The sequence below is a fragment of the Nicotiana tabacum genome, chromosome 7 (genome assembly GCF_000715075.1).
Source record: "Nicotiana tabacum cultivar K326 chromosome 7, ASM71507v2, whole genome shotgun sequence".
Taxonomy (NCBI): Eukaryota; Viridiplantae; Streptophyta; class Magnoliopsida; order Solanales; family Solanaceae; genus Nicotiana; species Nicotiana tabacum.
In genome coordinates, this window is record NC_134086.1 from 143,953,020 (window position 1) to 143,974,223 (window position 21,204).

The 21,204-nt window shown below is 36.8% G+C and overlaps 2 protein-coding genes across 5 annotated transcripts; both read right to left on the reverse strand.

The window, feature by feature from the left end:
- Positions 1-489: 489 nt before the first annotated feature.
- On the reverse strand, positions 490-8,110 carry LOC107825211 (U-box domain-containing protein 44-like). The gene is made up of 5 exons (XM_016652039.2): positions 7,319-8,110; positions 5,627-6,999; positions 4,094-4,397; positions 2,849-3,324; positions 490-1,997 (listed from the first exon to the last, which is right to left on the reverse strand). The coding sequence occupies exons 2-5, from the start codon at positions 6,851-6,853 to the stop codon at positions 1,011-1,013; spliced, it is 2,994 nt and encodes a 997-aa protein (XP_016507525.1). The 5' UTR covers positions 6,854-6,999; positions 7,319-8,110; the 3' UTR covers positions 490-1,010.
- Positions 8,111-10,180: 2,070 nt separating this feature from the next.
- LOC107825212 (uncharacterized) lies at positions 10,181-15,569 on the reverse strand. Of its 4 annotated transcripts, XM_075217806.1 has the most exons (4): positions 13,489-15,569; positions 12,075-12,154; positions 11,419-11,707; positions 10,181-10,636 (listed from the first exon to the last, which is right to left on the reverse strand). In XM_075217806.1, exon 1 carries the CDS (start codon positions 15,442-15,444, stop codon positions 13,759-13,761), a length of 1,686 nt encoding a protein of 561 aa, XP_075073907.1. In that variant the 5' UTR covers positions 15,445-15,569; the 3' UTR covers positions 10,181-10,636; positions 11,419-11,707; positions 12,075-12,154; positions 13,489-13,758. The 4 variants fall into 4 exon arrangements, with proteins under 4 accessions (XP_075073907.1, XP_016507528.1, XP_016507526.1 ...); XM_016652042.2 differs by lacking the exon at positions 12,075-12,154; XM_016652040.2 differs by lacking the exon at positions 11,419-11,707.
- Between the last annotated feature and the right edge of the window lie 5,635 nt (positions 15,570-21,204).

The following is a 21,204-nucleotide window of genomic DNA, read 5'->3' on the forward strand; positions in this document are numbered from 1 at the left end:
CAGTGGCTTCTTACTGATTATAGACGTGAATTGCTATTCCAGTGAATGGAAACAGAAAGGATAGCTTGCATTCCATTTCCAAATGCTGTTGAACTTTAGTAAGAAATATCAATAATTTGAAGAGGGAAAGGGCTGAAACTGAATATAGTGAGATTCAAATGTTGGCCGCAGAGGCGGATCCAAGATTTAAATCTTATGGGTTCAATTTTAAGGTTTTTAATAGTGAACCCATTATATTTTTAAAGTTATGGGTTTATATCTACTATTTTTGCAATTTTAATAAATTTTTACATACAAATTCTTATTCCGCGTCGAAAGTTATGGGTTCAGTTGAACTCATAGATACTATACTAGATTCGCCTCTGGTTGGCCGGAGCACTAGCTGAACATTTATCTAAAGGAATGATATGGAGATGATAGAAGGGAAACTGAAAAACAATGCAAAAAACATATCGAGCCTGTCCTCTAAGCTCATGACAACCAAGTGTAGCAAGGAATAAAAGAATCAATAAGCTTTGATTTTCAACAATAATGAATTCAGAATATATTACAGCTGAACCAATATGGCTATAACTTGAACGACTAAAGAATTTTCAACATATTTTACAAAAAAGGGGGGGGGGGAGGGGGTTGAGTAACCACTCTGTCATGGGGAGTCAGCTCAGATTGCTTGTTTCCCAAAGACACCTAAATCAGGTTTTTATCAAAGATAAAGAACCAAAACCTGAATTATTTGATTAACTCAACCCGTAAATGAACTAAAAAAATATTATATTACCTGTGGTTCCTGAATGTTACAGCATTGCCCTTTGCCAGAAAGCACCACAAGATATCAGAAATGGCAATGCTTTAATCAAATAATTTGAACTCATGCCTTCCTAACTGAGGTTTTTTCTCATAAAACTGGGTTGATGCCTAGGTAAGATATATCTTGCTTTAGTCGATATATAACTTTAACCAATTTCCCCATCTAATTGGTTTATGTGCCCTTAACAATCATGATTCTGCCGCTAGAAGTAAGAGGACTGATCATGAAGCACATTCAACTGAGCAAGTACCTTTGCTGCTAAAGATTTGATGTTGCTACTTCCGCGTTGTGTCAAGTCAACTAAGGGCATCTGAGCAGAGGATCCATACTTCTGCTTGTATTCCAGCAACCGAAAAATTCTTTCTAATGAATTCAGAACCTTTTGTTGCAGTCTGGTGGAAGGACTATCTAGTAGTTTTATCATTGATGGTATGGCATTTTCTTCAGCAAGAACTTTCGCGCCATTTTGAAGTTTTTCATCCCTAATCAAAGTCAATAAGGCATCTAAAGAAGCTTCACAGGCTCCAGGATCTGGATCCGCAAGAACCCTCACCAGAGGTCCCACTGCACCAGCCTCTATCAAACAAAACGAAGTTTCTAGTGTGCATATCCCTCGGTGAACAGGGCAAAGTTCTACTTGTGCAGCTGAGAAGCACCATAATCCCCGACGCTTTGGGATTGGGCGACTCAGTGTTTGTGAATTCTCTGAGAGCTGTGCAAGAGAAATTGCAGCTCGTTCTTTTGCCAAGCTTGTTCCTACGTCTAGCAGCCGTACTAGCTTGGGGACAATGCCAGCTATCTTCTGTGTTTGCTGGTTTATTGAGACTGTGAAATGGCATAATGCCCCAGCAGCATTTTCTACCAATTGAAGCTTACAGGGATTCTTACGCTTTACCTCGGGAAGAAAGCTGAAAATGATTGGAAGTCCTTCCGCTGCAAAAAGCCACTCAGAGAGTTGAGGAGATTTGGGAAGGTTAGAGATAATCCCCATTGCAGAAGCAATCTCTTCTTCGTCCTGAGAAGTCTTGATGATCTTGAGTAATGTTTCAATGAACTTTTGTTCCACGTGCTCCTGGATCATAGCTTCATCAGCATTTTCAATCAAGCAACAGAATAATTTGAGTGCATCTGACCGTACATCTGAATTTCCATGCTCACAGAATTGCACTAGCACTTGGACAGCTGAGCACTGTGGATGCAGCATTATCAGTGTTGAAGGGAAAAAATAGACATAAAATACTTAAGAATTTAATTCCTCCAATATTTTAAGTGGTAAACCATAAAGATAGCAGAAAATGTGTAAAGTGCAGAGCACACTTAATGTGTTTACATTTAGGGCAGTGCAGAAGTGGGTTGTGTTTAACTATACAATAGTATGAAAAACTGGATCAATGATTAAGTTTTCAATATGGGAAGTGATCAACTTTTGCATTAGGAAATAAAACCCATGTTTGGGCAGAATGGGCCTTACTTTTGACCACACCTTTCCAGTAAAATGAAGGGAGTCGCCAAGACTTCCTAGATCAATTTCCGAGTCTAGGTAGCATCTCTGATTGACAAAACTAAAGAGAAGGCCAGAAAACAATTTTACATTTTGCAGTTTCAAGCTTTTGAAGGCAAATTTCATAGAATTCATGAAATATTTGTGTAGAAGTATTCAAAAATCCTTTAGCATCCAGGAGCTGGAAAGCATCAAAAAGTAAAAGTAAAATGAATGGTAAGAATCATAATGTAATCACATAAACTTGTAATACTGTCAGCCCTTAGGCTACGCATGAGTTTTAAGGCCTTTTCCACAGTAAGGAATTCTATATTGCTGTCTAATGGTACTGATTATTCCAACATCTTATTTTCAAGGTTCAAGAAGGCTGAAAACTAACTCACTCAGTTAACTTTCACAAACAAATTATGGTTACCACATCTGGTGCTGCTTACTCGAATGGGTGAGCTTATTTGGGTAAAAAGTGTAAGTAAATTTCTTGATGACAGTACATTCTCTCACTCAGAAGGAAAACTACTTCTTTCCTAAGAGGTGAATACCTGTGCTAGCTTGGCCTTGACACTAGCGGCAAACGGAGACTTGCACATGGCGTAGAAAGCCTGGAGAATGCTTTGCTGCACAGCTGGGCCACTCAAGTTAACTACGGAAAAAAGTTCAAAAATGTCTTCATCAGTATCAAGCAGTGAAACCTGTGTTTCACTGTTTGCAGAGAAGGCAAGATTTGTGATAGTGGCTGCTACAAGTTCCCGCAGACTTTGGGAAGATGAGTGACGGTACAACATATCAAGCAGTGGACGCATAACACCTTGTCTGATCATCTCCTGTCCATTCTTTGGTAAACTAGAGAGGTTTAGAAGGGCTTTGACGCCAGCTTGTTTCACTTCAATTTCACCATGTGACAGCAAGGGAAGAAGGGAATATAGAACTCCCTCCTCAATTAGAGATGACTTATTATGATCTGTCAACTCCATCTCTCCTAAAGTCTTTGCCATTCGGAGCTTCACATCACCGGATCCTGATAGGTAGGAGAAGGTAAGAAATGTTAATGATTTGAGTACCCCATAACTAAGAAAATATTAGAGCAATTCTGATACAAGAAGCTGATGAATGTAAATTTTGCTCTTCTGATTTGTGTGTCCAACTATCCACATTGAGTTCTTTTGTCATCACTCCTATTACTGGACATAACTGTAAAATTTCTGAACGTACTGGGCACTTTCAGCAACATTATATTGAGAAAAAACAGATGCTATTGACAAAATTATAACTGATACCCTACTACCATTACAAAGAAACAGAGTTTTCTACGCTCTATGAAAAGTATGGAACCAATTTAACCAAAAAGGAGTAAATCTAGCTTTGTTTATATGCATACATTTGGTAAAAGTAAGAGACATTTCATTTTTAAAATTTGCCATGATAGAACATAAGGAGGCATACAAACTCAATTTGTGGCACAGGAACTATCTTTAATAAATTATACAATCTCAAAGATTTACAGTGCTTGCTTAAAAGGAGAGCACAAGATTACATAACAAGTAATACTTCTGTTGGTTTAAAGCTGAAATTTGTCCTAACTCCATCCTCCATTAAATTGGTTAAGTTTGTCACAATGTGAAAGGATCACGAATTTAAACAAAGTAAAAAAACTGTTCCCATGAGGCCAAATCTTGGTTATTAATGACATGCAAACTCAGAGAAAGATGAGGCAACTGCAATAAAGTTAACCATGCTCAGGTTTCAAGTTATCTAACCAAAAACAAAGATATGATTAAGAAACTAACCTGAAGAAAGACGTTGCAACAAGTACTTGAAATAGTTAGCCTTGGCCATCAGGATAACATTGTCATCAGAAAATGAAATGTTCTCCAAAACTTCCCTTGCATCTTTGGCGGCTTTGTTGTCATCACAGGTTGACATAGTAACTAACAGAAGTATGCAACCTTGAACTTTCCCAATGGACTCCTGAACTGACTTACAATTTGACAGTTCCAGTAACAATGCCACCGATGACTTCCTTTCGCCAATGCGTCGTCCAAGTGAGTGGACAATAGATTCCAATGATTTGTCAACTTCAGCAATTCTTTCCTGCAATACACTTCATGTGAGAGCCTTCACCAACTCATTTCAAATCAAGTTTGCAGGTATGTGAAATTATAATCTCCGAGCGTGATTACAATTAATCGACTTTGATCTTATTCGATATGCAACTAAATGTCTTCATGCCCGTTTACTAACTGGTGCAATTGGATACCAAAGAAATAAATGAGCTCTTAGTTGACATTGTATTGGATCTGAATCCATTCTTTGCAAGAAGCATGACATTTCAACATCATGTGTCCAAAACCATAAGTATATATAGAAAAAGTAAAGATAAGCAACAAGATCCACATAACAAAAGTGGGGCTCAGGGGAAATACAAATATATGCACATGGAGAGGCATACTCTCCTGATAGATGTTAACTGTGCAGAGGTTTGAACTACAAAATTTTGCATCATATATCACATTCCTCATGCTTTTTAATATGGCGGATGAGATATTCTCCTGCATATCCCGGTCAAATCAATAGGTAGGCCTATGAAATTGTCAGATCTAGAATCATACAGAGCTGTTAGAAAGGACGTGGAAGCAACATATAATGAACCTTCAGACTTCTACATGCTAATTCCACAAGCCCAAAAATGAAATTTTTTTAACCTAAAGGCAAATGATAACGTTGGCCCTCTCTCTTTAAAGCAAATAACTTGTATAGGTTTTATGCATTTTGGCACAATATGTCTCTCACCAGTAATTAGCTGCGAGAAATCCTCATTGCATTTGAACTGCAGTTAACTTGAACTAACAGCAGCTTTTCATATGGAATGATCAGATGCCATTTCTGACCGAACTGGGCAAGAGTGGATCTCATACTCGTACCCAATCACTTTAAGTTATTTTATTTAAAAAATTTGTGTGACTTCCACATTGCACCAAATTGGCTAATGTGGTGCTCACATCCTATGTGGGCTCTCTACACTCTCAATACCCTCTTGGGCTTGCAATGATACTCAAATTGTTGTGCCCCAACCATGGTTCACAACGCCAGATGAATATGAACAAAGTCAATATCTTTAGTCAGCCTTTTTCACAATTTTCACAAGCTCAAAACTAAGACTTGACCCTAGTGTCAACTTTCAACATATAACAATGCTTTCAAATTCCAACTCCCTACAATTTGAGAGATTAATGATCTCACAACATATGTGATCTTAGTGGCCTCTCAAGGAAAAGAGAACACATTGAAAAACCTAAAAAAGAAATCAAAAGAATAAGTACCTTAGCATCATCACCATCCTTTGCTAAAACGCAGAGCACCTCAAGAACAAGATTCCTGATATCCCTACTTTTTGAACACAGTAGCTTGATTAGAATAGGAATATAGTCCTCCATAATAACCCATTCTCGGTGTATTTCTCTCTGCTCGCTGAGATCTCTTAGCTGTTCCAGGTAATTGAGAACTTCTTCCTCTTCGGTGGATGATAGTTTCAATTTCATGGAAGCGATAGTAATCATTGTATTTCGGTCTTTCCATTCCTCAATTGACTGCCGCAGAGTTTTATTAGGCCGCAACATTGTATTGTTTAAAGGAGTAGATGTCATAGGACACAAATTTCCCTCTGCCAACCACTTCTCTATTGCACTCCTTTCAAACGTATGCCCTGAAGGAGTCTCAACAGGATCAGTCATAACCTCACGAGTGATAGGGCAATAAAACGACAGAAGTGGCTCCAAAGGTTGACTGCCCAACGATTTCCGCTTAGTGAAGTACTTCTTTTCTTTTTCCTGGCGGGATGTTGCAGCATCTGCTCTTTCTAGCAGAGCAATTATTTGGTCCATCTGCAAGGCTTCAGCTTGATCTTTCCTTAACCGTGCATTGTCTATTTCATTTTTGAAATCTTCAAATTCTCTTCTTAAAGCTGAGCTTTCAGTTGAAACGCCAACGGCCTCCGCAATTAAAACTAACAAATTGTTGGCATAGGAGCGATCAACATTTCTCTGTTGTATACCCGACTCTATCTTCTCTAAAATCTCTTCTTCTGCTATGGCTGCTCTAAATTCTGCTGTACGCATGCTGTCGATCAGCTGGACAATCTCTTCCTTTATACCCGAAGAAACGTCAAGAGAAGCTAAAGGAATGCAAGTTAATGCACGGCTAATTTCCCTGGTGATATTCTCTATGCGCTTTGCAATAGATCGACAACTCATTAAGAGATAGACCTTGTTTTTCTTACTGCAATCCGAGATTAGTTGCCTTGCATCCACTATCTGTCGGTTAAGAATTTCTAAAACATTTTCCCAGCATTTGGAATCATTAATGTTCTTCCTGTTAAACTCCTTAAGAAGAGGAGCAATTCGATTCAGATAAGCTGAAAGTTCTGCAAAACTCTTCTTCTCTATAAAGACATTATTGGTAGAAAGTACTACTTCAATGATGGACTCTATAATTGAAGAGAGGATATCCGCAAATGGACCTAAAGCAGAAGCACTAATCACATCTGGCATCTTGCTTTCACCCAAGAAAAAATACTCAAGGACCAGAATTGAGGCTATCCCATGTGACCAATATAGAAACTCTACAATCAATCTAGCAAAGTAATAATTCCACTGGAGGAAAAGCCTTGACTTTGCTTCATCTTGTCTCAAGAAACCTTCATTATGGTTTCCAAGGATTTAAGTCAGAACACCAATTTAAAGTCAAAAACACACAAAATATTCTTCATACAGATCATGATACAAAATTTACACCTTCATTTTGCTTGAGAATATAGAATTTGAAATTTTGAAAAAAAAACTGTCTCAATTTTAACTAGGGAAACCTTTTCAAGAACATGCGATGCAAAATGGGCAAAATCAAGAAAAGTAATTTATGGGTTATGTTTAAACATTCATTTGAAGCAATAGGGAACAGAAACAGTATGAACAAGACTTGTGTAAGTCAACCAAAATTCAAGCAATGAAATAGCTTACCTGATTAAGTGTTGCAAAGTCTTGCCAAGAATTGGCAAATTTGGACAAGCCAACTCAAAGATCAAATGCTTTGTTGACTGTGCTCGACAATTACCTGAAAAAAACTAAACGAAAAACAATCGAGACCCAACCCCAAGATACATGGTATTTTGGGGAGTTACCAAGAAAATGCAGCAGAAATGAAATTTCCAGGAACATTCAAGGTGATTAAAATACCATAATTTAGAGAAGCATTGGCTTCAGGAAAAGCCACAGGATTGGCCGAATAGATGAGAAATTGCATTGAACATTCCAAGTGGTTCAGGACTTGGTATTCACCACACTACAGTATTTAGTACGTATTTAAGCATTGACTGGTTCCCATTATTAAATGTTCTGATTTGGCAAGTTTCTTTCTACGTGGGGCTTCATCCAGATTTTTATTTATTTTTGAACCATCGAATTACATATTTAATTATTAATAATTTTAAATTTTAAATTTACCAGAATTTTGACCTTTGCATGTCACTGGGAAAGGACAGTGGACTCGTGGTGTTGACTTTTTCAAGAATAAAACATTGTAACCAGCAGAAGGCCGCGGGAAAAAGCGCGTCCGACATTTGGCTAGATTTTCTCAGGGAAAATCTTGAATGAGTATGACGGAGTAGTAAATTGTCAATGAATCTCCGAATCCAGATTCTTCTCCTTATCCTTAGAAAAGAAAGGGCAACACCGGTACGAAGTTGCGGCCCTATTTACTTCTGAAAATTTCTAGCTATCAACTACTTACTGTAGCACAAATATTTGTGCCTCAGAAATTAAGACAAGATAAGACAGTAAATTGTGATATTTGATTTCAAGAAATTAGGAGGGTTATAAACTCTAGAGTGACTTAAATTTAAAGAGACTCCTGTCACGTCCCTGGTCTTGAACTAAGCGCACTTCCGACATTTGATAACTTTCTCACAATCTTGCATACCTTGTGCACGATTTTGCTATGCCAAATCAGCCTAAAATATTACACTCAAGATCGCTAAAGGAATATTAGATAAGAAAGACAAGAGAAATTTGCCAAATGATGCTTTTTATCGTAGAGAACTTGATTGTTTTTGCTTGGTGAGTTACAAATGAATAGCCTCTTTTATATACTAGTCTTCTAGGAACTAGTGAGTAAATAATAATTATTACACAAGTCCCTTATTATTTACGAGTAAGTCCTTTCTCGAAATTTTTCTACATAGCTAGAATGTTCTAAGTACTTTCCTAGCAATTCCATAGGATTCTAAGGTCTTTCACGAGAAATCTCCATATTTCCGTAGAACCTTCCCACATGTGTTAGTCTATTTCATATGTAAGCTTTTCATATAGCAAAAATTTATGCCAAGTGGCACCTACATGGCATGATGATGTGGTGAGGCATGACACTCCCCTCTAATTTTCCCCATCAAAACTAGACCCAAAGTGCCGATTGAGTTAGAGTTTAATTTGGTTTAATTCAAGGGCTTGAGAGTTTTTACCTTGAACTTATCTCACGAACAATTTGTTTATCCTTATTCCTCACGAATAGGCAAGTTAGTATCGATCTGATGAAAAAAGAATATAATTGATAGAGTCGTTAGATCATTTTAGATGTTTGAAACTTTGTATATAAATGCTTGAATGTTTGTAACTTATGGAGAAATACTTAGAAGTATTTATTTTGCAAGATTCTCAGTTGCTACTTGTAATTTCTAATGATCCTTTCAGCTGATGGAGTACCCTACTTGTAATTGTTAAAGAGAGGAGGTGTGACGAGAACATGCTTTTTTGTTTTTGCTTTGATTTGATTGGTGAATCTTGGGTCTACATTTAAATGTTCTTATTGACTTTTTATTATTTAATTTGGCATATTGTGTCATTTTAACAATGGGGCATAGTTTCATTAGCTTATTTATTTGACTAAACACGCCATGTCACTTGACCATGACAAAAACTCGAGCGTTAGATTAATAAAGTGGGTTGTTAATTGCAGCTCAAGATGGATTAGACTTAACTATTAGGAGTATTATCCAACAATTATTTGGACTAAAATGTAGAATTTTATAATATAGTCCAATTTCCTTAAGAGTTTAAAACCAATAGGATTTAAATTTATATACTCACTGTTCTATTTTTGCTAGTCGATAAAAACGCCGATAACGCAAAATCAAAATAGACTGTCATCCATAATTCTAGGGACAGCTTTATAACTACAATGTATAACTGATAAGAAATAGTATGGTAAAAAAATAAATATATATCATCTAACTCCTTTCTACCATATTATTTCCCTAATAGAAAATACTGCAAATTTTAGTCCACTTACGACTATTGACTTGCCGGCTAATAGGGAAATTCTCCTTCTATATTGTTCGAAGACTTGAACGCACAGCACAAGTAGTAGTACGGACATAGATGAAATGACCCTTTTTCGTCTTGTTCATACTACTATGAAAAATCTCTTATAAATCATTGGCGTACTTGCTCTCTGGTCTATCAGGAGTTGGCATGCTGTCAAACATACTTTGGAGTATTGAGTTTTAATTAAAAATAAAGACTATGAAGTATTTACGAAGGGAGTACTTGACGTAACTGGTAAAGTTGCTGCCATGTGACCAGAAGGTTACGGATTCAAGCCGTAGAAACAGACTCTTGTAGAAATGCAGGGTAAAGCTGCGTACAATAGACCCTTGTGGTCCAGCCCTTCCATGGACCCGCGCATAACAGTAACTTAGTGCACCGGACTGCCTTTTACTATGTAGTATATACACAGACCAATTTCTATATTTACCGTCTCCTCCTTTTTTTACTAATTCCCTTTTCTGCAATTTCTTGGTTTCCCTTTGAGAGCTACTATTACATAGATGAAAATAAATATCTGAAAATTTGATTATGAGTCCTGTGAAATCACAGGTCAACATACGTCAAGTACAAGTTCATCTGGGACTTCAAGCATATATAACATCCATATTCACCAATACCATATTCACAAAGCAGCAGCAGCAGGGTAAATATCTCCTCATTAGCTCAAACAATTAAATAAGTTTGATGGGTTACTATAAGTTTGTAACCTGTAGTCCTTGCTCAATAAAATGGCACACCAAAGTCAAATACTTTGAACAACCAATATTACTTTTAATAAATTTATGGGGATAAAAAATTTAGCAATTATAGAACAGGGATCAAGAAGAGCTTTTCCTCACTTGTCTCTTCTTTCTCTGCATCAAGTAAATGTTTGCCTCATCTCAACAGGTCAACAGTGCCTTCAAATCAATGACAGTTATATCCTCTGATTGGCCAAGCTCCGTGACCACGTAATGCCTGAAGAGTATGGTATACAACAGTCACATATACAGGTTTTAGGCAAAGAGCATATGGTTCAGCCACACTTTTGTTTATGAGAAACCTAACTCAACACAACATGAGATGTTGATATCCAGTCTCAAACATTACAGTGAATCTTAAATGGATTGACAGACAAAAATTAGTGTTCATCTGAGATTAGAATAGAGGGATAACACAAATGCAGTTAGTACCGAGATAATCACTTTATTGCATTAAGCCACAAACAATCAAAACTCATAATGCAGTCCACACAGGACTATACCGAGCTAGATTCTTGAGCATTCTCAGTATTGTATGTCGGAAAGTGACTTTAAAGAGGTCGTTTGGTTCAAAACAAGTTTATCTCAGGATTATAATCCTAGAAATTAAACCAGGATAGATAATCCACCTTCTATATGGGATAGGTAATCCCATGTTTTTGAATTTTTGATATAAATTTTATCCTGATTTTGTCTAATACCCACAACCAAACTCTGGATAAGTTTAAGCCCAAATTTTATACTCGAATAACCCCACTAATCCATGTCACCAAACAGCCCCTATAATGTATGATATCCAACTTTGTGTTCTTGGAGATTCGTGCAGAAGGATTCATCAGGACACTAAGGTGCCAGACTATGTTTCTTCAAAAAAAAAAAAAAAAAAGAGCGGCAACAACTTAACTCCTTCCTCCTATAATAAATTGAGTGAGAGCCCAAAAGAAGAGGCTAGTACCCTCTAGCGAGTTAAAATTCACACCGGTGGACTAAAAAACTTACAGCAGACGCTTCAGTTCAATATGGTTGCAGAATAGCCTTCTTAAAGGAAGAAGGATAGATCGTGCAGTTGAGCTCCCAGCCTCCCACGAAATTGCTTTCAATCTTATAACAGAACAACTACACCAGCTATCTTGTAAGATTTGTTTGGTCAATTCAGTGAGTCATTAGTTAATAATATGTAACCAAGAAGTACCATTTTGTCACTGTCGTCATACAACTACCTCCTTTATTTCTTCTCATACCCAGGTTTAACAGCCATTGCATCCGGGACCAAAATCAATGCGATTCTCTGTGTATTAGGATAAAGTAACTCAGCATGAATTTAATGAACAACTTCCTGACTTCTTCAAAGCACAATCTTCAAATCACTGAAAAACAGTAATAAGATGGACCACTAAATATTATCTAAGATTATGAACTTCCCAACAATTTTAGACGATGACTTCCTTTGACATCAATAAGGCAAATTCATCTAATGTATAACCATAAAAACCAAACCAAACAGAAAAGCACAGAGAGTAATCACAGAAAGAGACATGCAGTGAATATTTGCTCATGTAGTGAGTATTTGCAAAAAAACAAAAGATTCAAGTGATCTCAGCAAATATCCTCAAAAAGTGGATATGCTAAATAAGTACAATAACAAAAAGACATACAGCTAAACCAAGGCTGCTAGGCAGAAGGCTTTAATTGCTGCCACCAAAAGGCTGTTTATCACTTTTGCAAAAAGGAAAACCTGCACAATGCATTAGAGTTGGAAATTTTGAAGTCATTAACATTTGAGATGAAAATATAAAACTGCAAAAAACGAAACTTGATATCTAAAAATGGAAACAAGGACCATAGAAGACGAAGGGAAAATAGAGTTCTTGGTCCATACTTTGAATTCAAAAACTTTGGAAGTAGTTATAACATAGTATATTATACTTTAGAAGTTGATGATTTGTCAAATTTGTGGGAGTTTGTTGCTGAAGGACTAAAACAAACATTTAAAGGAGTTGAAGGTTAAATGTGCATAGTTGGGTATCACAAGAACCAAAATCAACCTTTACCAATTACTGAGGGGCGAAAATGCAATTTCGCCAAAAAAGAATTCTAGAGTTCAAACCTTCATAACACACACATGAATTGCATATGATCATCATAGAAGAGAAGAAAAGGCAAGTTTTGCCACAGAAATTAGGAAACTGTGTTTTTAGGTATATGCAAGGAATCCTTCACTAGGTATATAAGAACTCGGTGGAGTTATCCAACTCTCACAAATTGAAATATATTGGAGTTGGACCAGGATGATGTTACATGTCATATACTCAACATATAAGATGCCACGAGAAGTAGTCTTTCAATAAGAAAGAACTAAAAGAAGCAGTAAGAAGCAGAAGTTTAGGTAACGGGGAAAGTGCTATCAACTTCTTTGAAGCAGATGCATGGCATCTTAGCCAGTTAGACGATTGCGTGCAAAGCAATTTTTTTCTCAGCAAATTACCAATAAGGTCAGGTAGAGCACACTTTATATCAAACGTAAACAAATGGGCAAAAAGGAAAAGAGTAACCCCCCCCCCCCCTCCATATGTTTAGGCCACCTATCAGAACAATTTTGAAAAGCGACTTTGAGATGCCGCAAAATAAATAGTTGCTAGTTTACTTGGAATAGGCATCATATCTCTAAGTAGACAAAGTTTCTCCAAGGCTTTGTTTTTTCTCTTCCATCGATATCTCATTTTTTTGTTGTGATGTGATTGGACAGGTGCAAGAGGAGTTAGTTTCTTATGTAGTAGTGCCAGAAATGATTAACAACATAACACAATGTCATGGTCATATTTCTCTTTCTACTTATATGTGAAGAAAGGATGAGGACATTTCATGATGATGTATTGTGAACATTTATGTGAAGAATTAGGGGATTGATTCTCCAAGTATGCATCCCTTCCTTTACACAGAATATGGAACAATTCACAATAAGACAATGACATAATTTACAATAATAGTTATCATAACCTAATCCATCTCACAATAATATAATACTAGAAGTCTAGAGCTGTATAAAAAGTTAAAAACATCACTTCTTACTTCTTTGACTCTTTTTATGTCGTCATCAAACAGCATATCCCATGCTTCACATGTTCATTTTCCAGTCTTCTTCCGGAAATGGCTCCAAAGTTGTTGTCAACAATGTCAAGGTTCTCATGAACTTCAAAAATGTTTGTATAGGGGAGCTTGTACCTTCTTGAACCAGGCACCGAGACAATCACCAATACTCTCATTATAATCCTTTTGTGAACCATGCTTGCTCCCACATTAGAATCAGATGATGGGCATGAAGAGCGTCAGAACAAACCTTTATGTATCATTCTCAAGCAATATCTTATCCAAAATGGGACATACATTACGAAGGTCAGTAACAAACTTGGCCACAAGGATTCCCCAAGTTTCAAGATCGACATCACCTGAAGCAGCCAGTGGAAGCACCCTTAAAACTTCTGCCTCGCATTCAGAGTCAAGAAGCCCCTTGATTAAGATGGAATAAGTAGATTTGTTTGGGAGACACCCTTTTTCAAGCATTTCTTCCAGAACTCTAATTCCTTCCTTTGCATTTCCAGCTTTGCAAAAACCATTGATCAACATGTTGTAAGTAAAAGCATTGGGAATGCAACCCTTGTCCACCATGTCATCCCACAACCTCCCGGCTTCATGCAGCTCTCCTCTCTCACACATCCCTGCAATAAGCATGTTATATGTCAAAACACTAGGACTCGAACCCTTCTCAAACTCGTCAAACAATTTCCTTGCTTCCCGAATCTTTCCCTTCTTACAAAGCCAGTGAATAAGTGTGCTCGATATAGCATTATCTGGAGTACAATTCTTTACCAACAATTTCTTCCACAAATCACACGCCTCCTCAACCTTTCCCTCTTCACACAAGAGATCAATCACCTTACAGCAAAGTGTTGAGCTTGGTATGTACCTCTTATCTAGCATATCATTAAGTAAATTAACAGCTTCACCAGACTTCTTTTCCTTGCAAAATGCCTCGATCATCACTCCATACGTCACTTCATTCGGCCCAACACCATTCTCTTCCATCTCATCCATTATCTTAACTGCATCAATCAACTTCCCTTGCTTAGCAAATCCATGCATCAAGACAGTGTACGTCGTTGCATCAGGCAACCAACCTCTATCCACAATTTCATCAAACATCCTCTTGGCCCCCACTAAATCACCAATTGATACATAACAACCCAAAATGGTTGTGTAGCTCACCACATTGGGAACTATTCCCATCACAGGCATCTCATCAAGAACTTGAATTGCACTATCAATATCGCCTTTCTTACACAAAGCATTCAACAAGATATTACAAGTAAACACACTGGGCATTATATCCAACTTTTTCTGGCAATTCTTAAAAATTGCGTAAACCAAATCATACTCTTTGTTTTGTACTAAAGCATTCAACAAAGCGTTAAATGACCTAATTGACCTCTGAATTCCAAATTTTTCAATACGCAGAAAGGTCTTAAGGGCCAATTTGGGCTTACTAGCAATCCCATAGTTCCGAATCATAGTAATAAACAAACCTTCCCCACATTGGATGCTGGACTTTTGCAATTCCGTTAAAAGGGTCTCTACTTCATCAAACGCGCGCGCACGGCAGAGTTTGTTGATGATGGATTGGTAGGTTTCGTAATTATGGGAAAAACCAGGGTGGAAGTTGCCAGCATGGTGGAATATTTGGAGCGAAAGGTTTGGATCATGCTGGGATTTGATGAGTGAAATGAGTGCTTTAGGGGAGAGATATCGGGGCCAGGGTTTGATGGGGGGTGTGACAGTGTAGGACTGGAGGAGCTCCGATTTGGATTTGATGGTAGAGAGGTGCTGGTATGACGGGTGGGTCTTAAACGGGTCGGCGGCGGTGGCGGTGGTGTCGGCCGTGGTTGAGAGGAAGTGCCTGAAGTTGTTTGAGTTGAGATATGTGGTGTAGACCCACCGCCGGTGGCCCGAAACCTTTGGGGAAATTAACATGGGAAAATTTCAGAGAATACGATGTTTCGACGCTGGCTACTGTGTCTACCGGCCGCTCCGCACCAAACTTCTTGCCTTTTACATTTCTTCCCCCATATTTTTACAAAATTACTCTTAACCGCCTCGTTCTTTTTGTTTTGTAACATTACACATCTATTCTTTTCATAAACCACTATGTTTTAGTGGTTATTAGCTAGTTGTAGCTACCATTTTTTATATTACTTCCTATAGCTATGTTTTTAGGTTTTTTAGAGTGTATTCGATGTATTTAAGCTACTGTATTCATGAATACAGTAGCATTTCTCAGCGTGAAATAGGGGATTACAGCTAGACGATTATTGTATTCGACTTTATTCATGACATGAAATAGGGGATTACAGCTAGACAGATTATTATATCGATTGTATTCGACTGTATTCACGATATGTATTTGTGAATACAATAACGTAAATAACGTAATTCATGGTCTATTCAGTTGTTTTTAAACGGAAAGTGAATCAACTAACACAATAGACTCCTAATATAACTCAACAAACACAATTATAAATCTGAATACATAAAATACATAAATTATATTAATTAAAAAAATATATGAATACATTGATGAAATATAGCGAGACGATGAATATAATAAAATACATGGAATACAACAAGATACATGGAAATACAATGAAAAAGAAGACAATGAATACGATGAAATACATAGAATACAGCAAGATACATTGAAATACAACGGATAAAAAAGGTAACAAACTCTTCAAGTTGCTCAGCCCCAAACTCCGTTGTCTTTATTCAAGAATAACCCTAATGTCGTCTCGTCGATAACAGATTTCGAACCTCCATTGTCAGCCCCAATTTACCCTATGTCAGATTTCAACATTGATACGAAACATAAGACATTGATTTCTAAACAGACTCTTCAACCATTGAATCTTCATCTTGATCTTGACTCTTGACATAGAAAATTGTGGCTTCATCTAAGTCTTGACAGAAAGAAAAGTTGGGGAAAAGAATAAAATGAAAGAAAGAAAGAAAAAGACAAAATGGAACATCTCAAAGAAGGGAGAAATGGGACGTTTGGGCGGTGCAGCTATTTGAGATTGGGGGGAAACGGGAAATAGCAATGAACTTTTTGGTGTTTCTTCGATTTCTTCCATGGCGGATTATATTTCAATCTTCTGCTGTGTGAGAACTGGCGTTGAGAGAGAGAGAGAGAGAGAGGGTGGAGAAAAATCGGAAAGAATGAGAGAGGAAAATAATACAAAGCGTATTTTATGACTTAAGGGTAGAGGTCACCATAAATAGATATTTGGCTATAAAAATCAAAATGTAGCTATGGAATATAATTTTTTAAAAGGGTATTTATTTAAAATAAATAAGGTATCAACCTTTAAAAACTCCTTAAAAGAATGATAGAAAGTTTTGAAATAAATCTATGTTTTAGCTTTATCATAGTACTTTTGGAATTTTTAGTTGCCTTTTGTTTTCTTTCCTAGCAAAATGATAGTATAATTGTGGTTGAGAAAAGTGAAAGTGGTTGATCATAATTTTCGTATCATGCAAGATGTGTAGCGACCGGTGATTAAGCTACATTGATTCACCTGTCCGTATTAGTCTCAACTATATAAGCCTCACCGAGGCCTTCAAATGTTAGGCCTCAAAGAGAGTGCCTATGATCGCTTATCAGTGTTGTTTGATCAAAAAGTATAACTTTCGGTTAAACCATTATATTTATGTAATGATGGGTTAAACCTAGTTAATAATAATATTTCTAAACTTGGATCTTGAATGTACGGATAATGTGGGACTAATCTGGTGGAAGATTGATAATATCATGCATTAAATATTCTAAAAGTATGAGCAATAATGGAGGAGTAACTAGCAATAAATAACAATAAATGACATTTAAGTAAATAGGAGGAGTGATTCACCCTATGATGAATAAGTTAGATGATTGTTCCTCCTGACAATGATGAGTGACAGATAAATCCTAGAATGTTCGAACTATTCTCGGATCTGATGGAAAAATATGGAATATTATGAGCAAAAATATTTATGAAAAGATAATGTTTGTATCTTTGCTAGAGAGAGAGAATCTTCCTCTGAAAAGTATTCTTATCAAGTGAATATCACATGCCCTTATTCATTATCTTTCTTACTATTTATATAGGACATACCCCTAATAAATCCTAATAGTACCAGTAAAAAGAATATCTAATGGAATATTATCTTTAATATCTTGCCCTATTAAACTAGACGTTACGACACTTTTTGCAGTGCTCGACATCGACCATCATTTGCATCTCGACCACGGGCTTCACCATCTCCTGGTCGACCTCAGTTGACTCTTATCTCGATGTTACTTTCCCCCCAAATACTGAGATAAATTTCGACCCATACAGTTAGTCCATCTGCTTATTAAGGCCGGCTTCATGCGACCTTAATGAGCGGATTCCATTTGTCACACCTCCTTTTTCACCTACACCCCGGAAAAGGGTATAGGCAAAGAGAGTTTTTCTAATTAAAGGACAATCGAAACGGGATTTATTTTAAGAAATTCAAAGTCTCCACTTGGGAGATTTATGGTGTCCTAAGTCACCAGTTGAATCCCGAATCGAGGAAAATATAACTCTGTTTAACAGTCCGCGAACTAGAAATCTGAGTAAGGAATTCTATTAACCCGGGAGAAGGTGTTAGGCATTCCCGGATTCCGTGATTCTAGCACGGTCGCTCAACTGCTATATTTAGCTAAATTATCTGATTTAAACAATTATGAACCTATGTGCAAATTTTAACTTTCAACCGCTTTTATTCAATTTTTAAGGAAAGATTGAACGTCGTTTAAAACATGTCTTTGGATCGCATCACATGAAATGTACCCGCAATCCGAAACATATTTTATTCAACATTTTAGGATTTGGATTTGGGTCACATGAAATGCACACCCGAATTTAGAAATGTAATTTTATTAAAATCGCACCTAAAGTGGCTAACGCGTTGTTATCTTTTGGGAAGGCCGTGAAATTCGCTAAACGGCCCATCCCGAATTCTAAGTATTTTAACATAACCAATTATCGAGGGCCCCGCAACTTGTAGTTTTATTTGGCGAGGCTCGTCTCATTTACTATTTTAAAGGACAAGCCTAAAAGTCACTATGATTTTCTATATATACTTTTTTCCAATAACAAAACAGAGGTCCTAATTAGTGAGCCTTATTTAAGACCCAGTACTTTCGAATTTGTGATTTTCAATTAAACCACGCCTTTAAAGGTGTTGAGACCTCAATATTTGTCCAGAAACGAGCTGGGCCAAACTGTCTTAACATGTTTGCTACAGGTATGAGGTCTGGGCCGTTTGTATAAGCCATCGCAGCCCAGACGGTCCAACAATGGACTATTAAACTAATACCAGTTCAATCCTAAGCCCTTTTGACTTTTTCCACGTTTTGGAGCTACTGAGATGCATACAGAAATTAAATTACACGGAGGCTATCACAAATATAGCTTAATCACGTATTCATTAGATTTAATAACCTCTACTACTACTACCTGGATGTGCTAGTGAATTAACAAAGTTATGACATCATACCTAATCAGATTTGTACTTGATTGATACCTATTTCGGATTTCATACTAGGTTGAGATAACACCAACGAAATAAAACAAATTCATACGAATCTAAGATACACTCGACTCAACTTGACAATTTTGTTATACGACAGTCCCATTATTTCAGATCGTGTGCTATAATACTACGACCTTCTAGTTCAAATGATGCCATTATATACGATTACACATCTCAACAATTACTACAAACTGAAAATTCAAAATAACAGTCCAAGTAATTTTAAAGTCCTAATTATAGTCCATATTATGCCAATTTAAACCAAGTTCTACTTGTTCAATCTAACATGATTTAAACATCCAGAATGAATATAGGGAGGGGAGCTAAAGCAGTAATGAGCATTTGCACTTCAAATTCTCCTCAATTAGGCTTCATTCAATCTGAATCTATACATCACTCAAAGTAGAAATGAATACCTGGAAGCAAAATAGAAAAGGAAGAGAAGAGATCAGCAACAGGTAATCAAACTGATATTCAGCAGTTCAAACAGCAATAGTGGGCAAGCAGGAATCAACATCAGCTCAGATATAAGACCAAACGACCCAGAAATGTTCAAACCAAACAGAAAACCCACATATCAACTCCACACAGCAGCAAACCAACCCAGAAATGAACACCAATGCATAGACAACCAACAAAAACACCCAAACTAGACTTAGAACACTAATTTCAACTCGAAATGAACCTCTACACTTCAACAAGCAAAGATAGCAACTGCAGAATGTGAATTAGTAAACAGAAGTTGAAATCAACTTCCAATTTCAATGGAACAATAGAGTTTTTTTTTGATTTTTTAGTCTTTTGTTATTTTTGGTTTTGAAATTTGAAATTTTCTACTGGATTTTTCGAAACTAAAATCTAGATGAAGATTTTTGAAATTCAAATCTGAAATTCAGATCTGCAGCCAAGGGTTTTTTGGGGGAATTTTTGGGGTTCCAAACTTGTCCAACAAGGAAATAAAGACTGCCTTTTATAGGCAAAACTAAGGGGAAGCTTCAGATTTTCAGTTGCCTATTAGTCCCTTGTTTTCTGACTTGTGTCACAAGTTAATACTCTACAATTACTGAAATTACACTAAAGTCCTACTTTGGAAATCCCTAGAAGATTCTAGTTTCAACTACCATGTGTTACCCAATCCTAAATGTGTAAGCTACCCCTGAACTTAAACTAAAATTACATCTATAACCAAACATTTTCCTAAACTCTGAATCTATCCCATTTTAAACTCTTATTGAATCTAGAAATTGAACTCAGAATTAATAACCAAACTAACTATCAAAAGAAAAACTAACACAAGCTAATCTAATCAGAATTGATAACCACAAAACCAATAACCAAATTAAACTATCAACTATAACCAAATTCAACTAATTATGACGATTAATTAAACTGGAACTGAACCAACTAGTAATTAACCTAAACTAAAAGAATACCAGAAATTAATTCAAACAAAACTTAATAAAACTAGTTTACAAATTATCAAAAGCTTAACTAAAAATCAAACTAAAATCCGGAATTGGAACAGATTAAAAACAAACAACTAGGATTAATCAAAACAAATCAGGACACAAGATTAGAACAATATTGACAAAAAAATTAAAACGCAAATTAAACTAAACGTCAACAAATATGAGAACAGAATCAAAAGCAAGAATTTAAACAAAGAAAGGGAAAAACTCAAAAGCTCACTGATTCAACTTCCAAAATCCGGCCAACTCTCAGAGTCCAGATTCGATCATCTCCAGTGGGAATTGGGTGCTATTGACTGCAGATTCTTCAAGAGGGAAGCCCAGGGACTATGTGGTATCAATTTGGGGTATTTAGTGCAACTAGGGTTTTGGCCGGAAAAGTTCAAACTAATATTCGAACAGTTCCGGCCACGTTCGAGGGTCAGGACCTTGGGGTTTTGATAGAGGAGGTTGTGATGGTCCTATGATGTAAGTTTGGTGGTGTTTGGGCTACTTTGAGTCATGGCCGGAAAAGCTTCGATCCAATATTTGACGAGATGGGGTGGGATTAGAAGGAAACAGAGGGTGGATTTGTGAAGAGGAGGAGAAGGGGAACAAGTGGTGTCATTTTGGGTGGGAACGACGTGGTTACCGTCATCACCGCCGGCGAACTTGACGGAGCGTATAG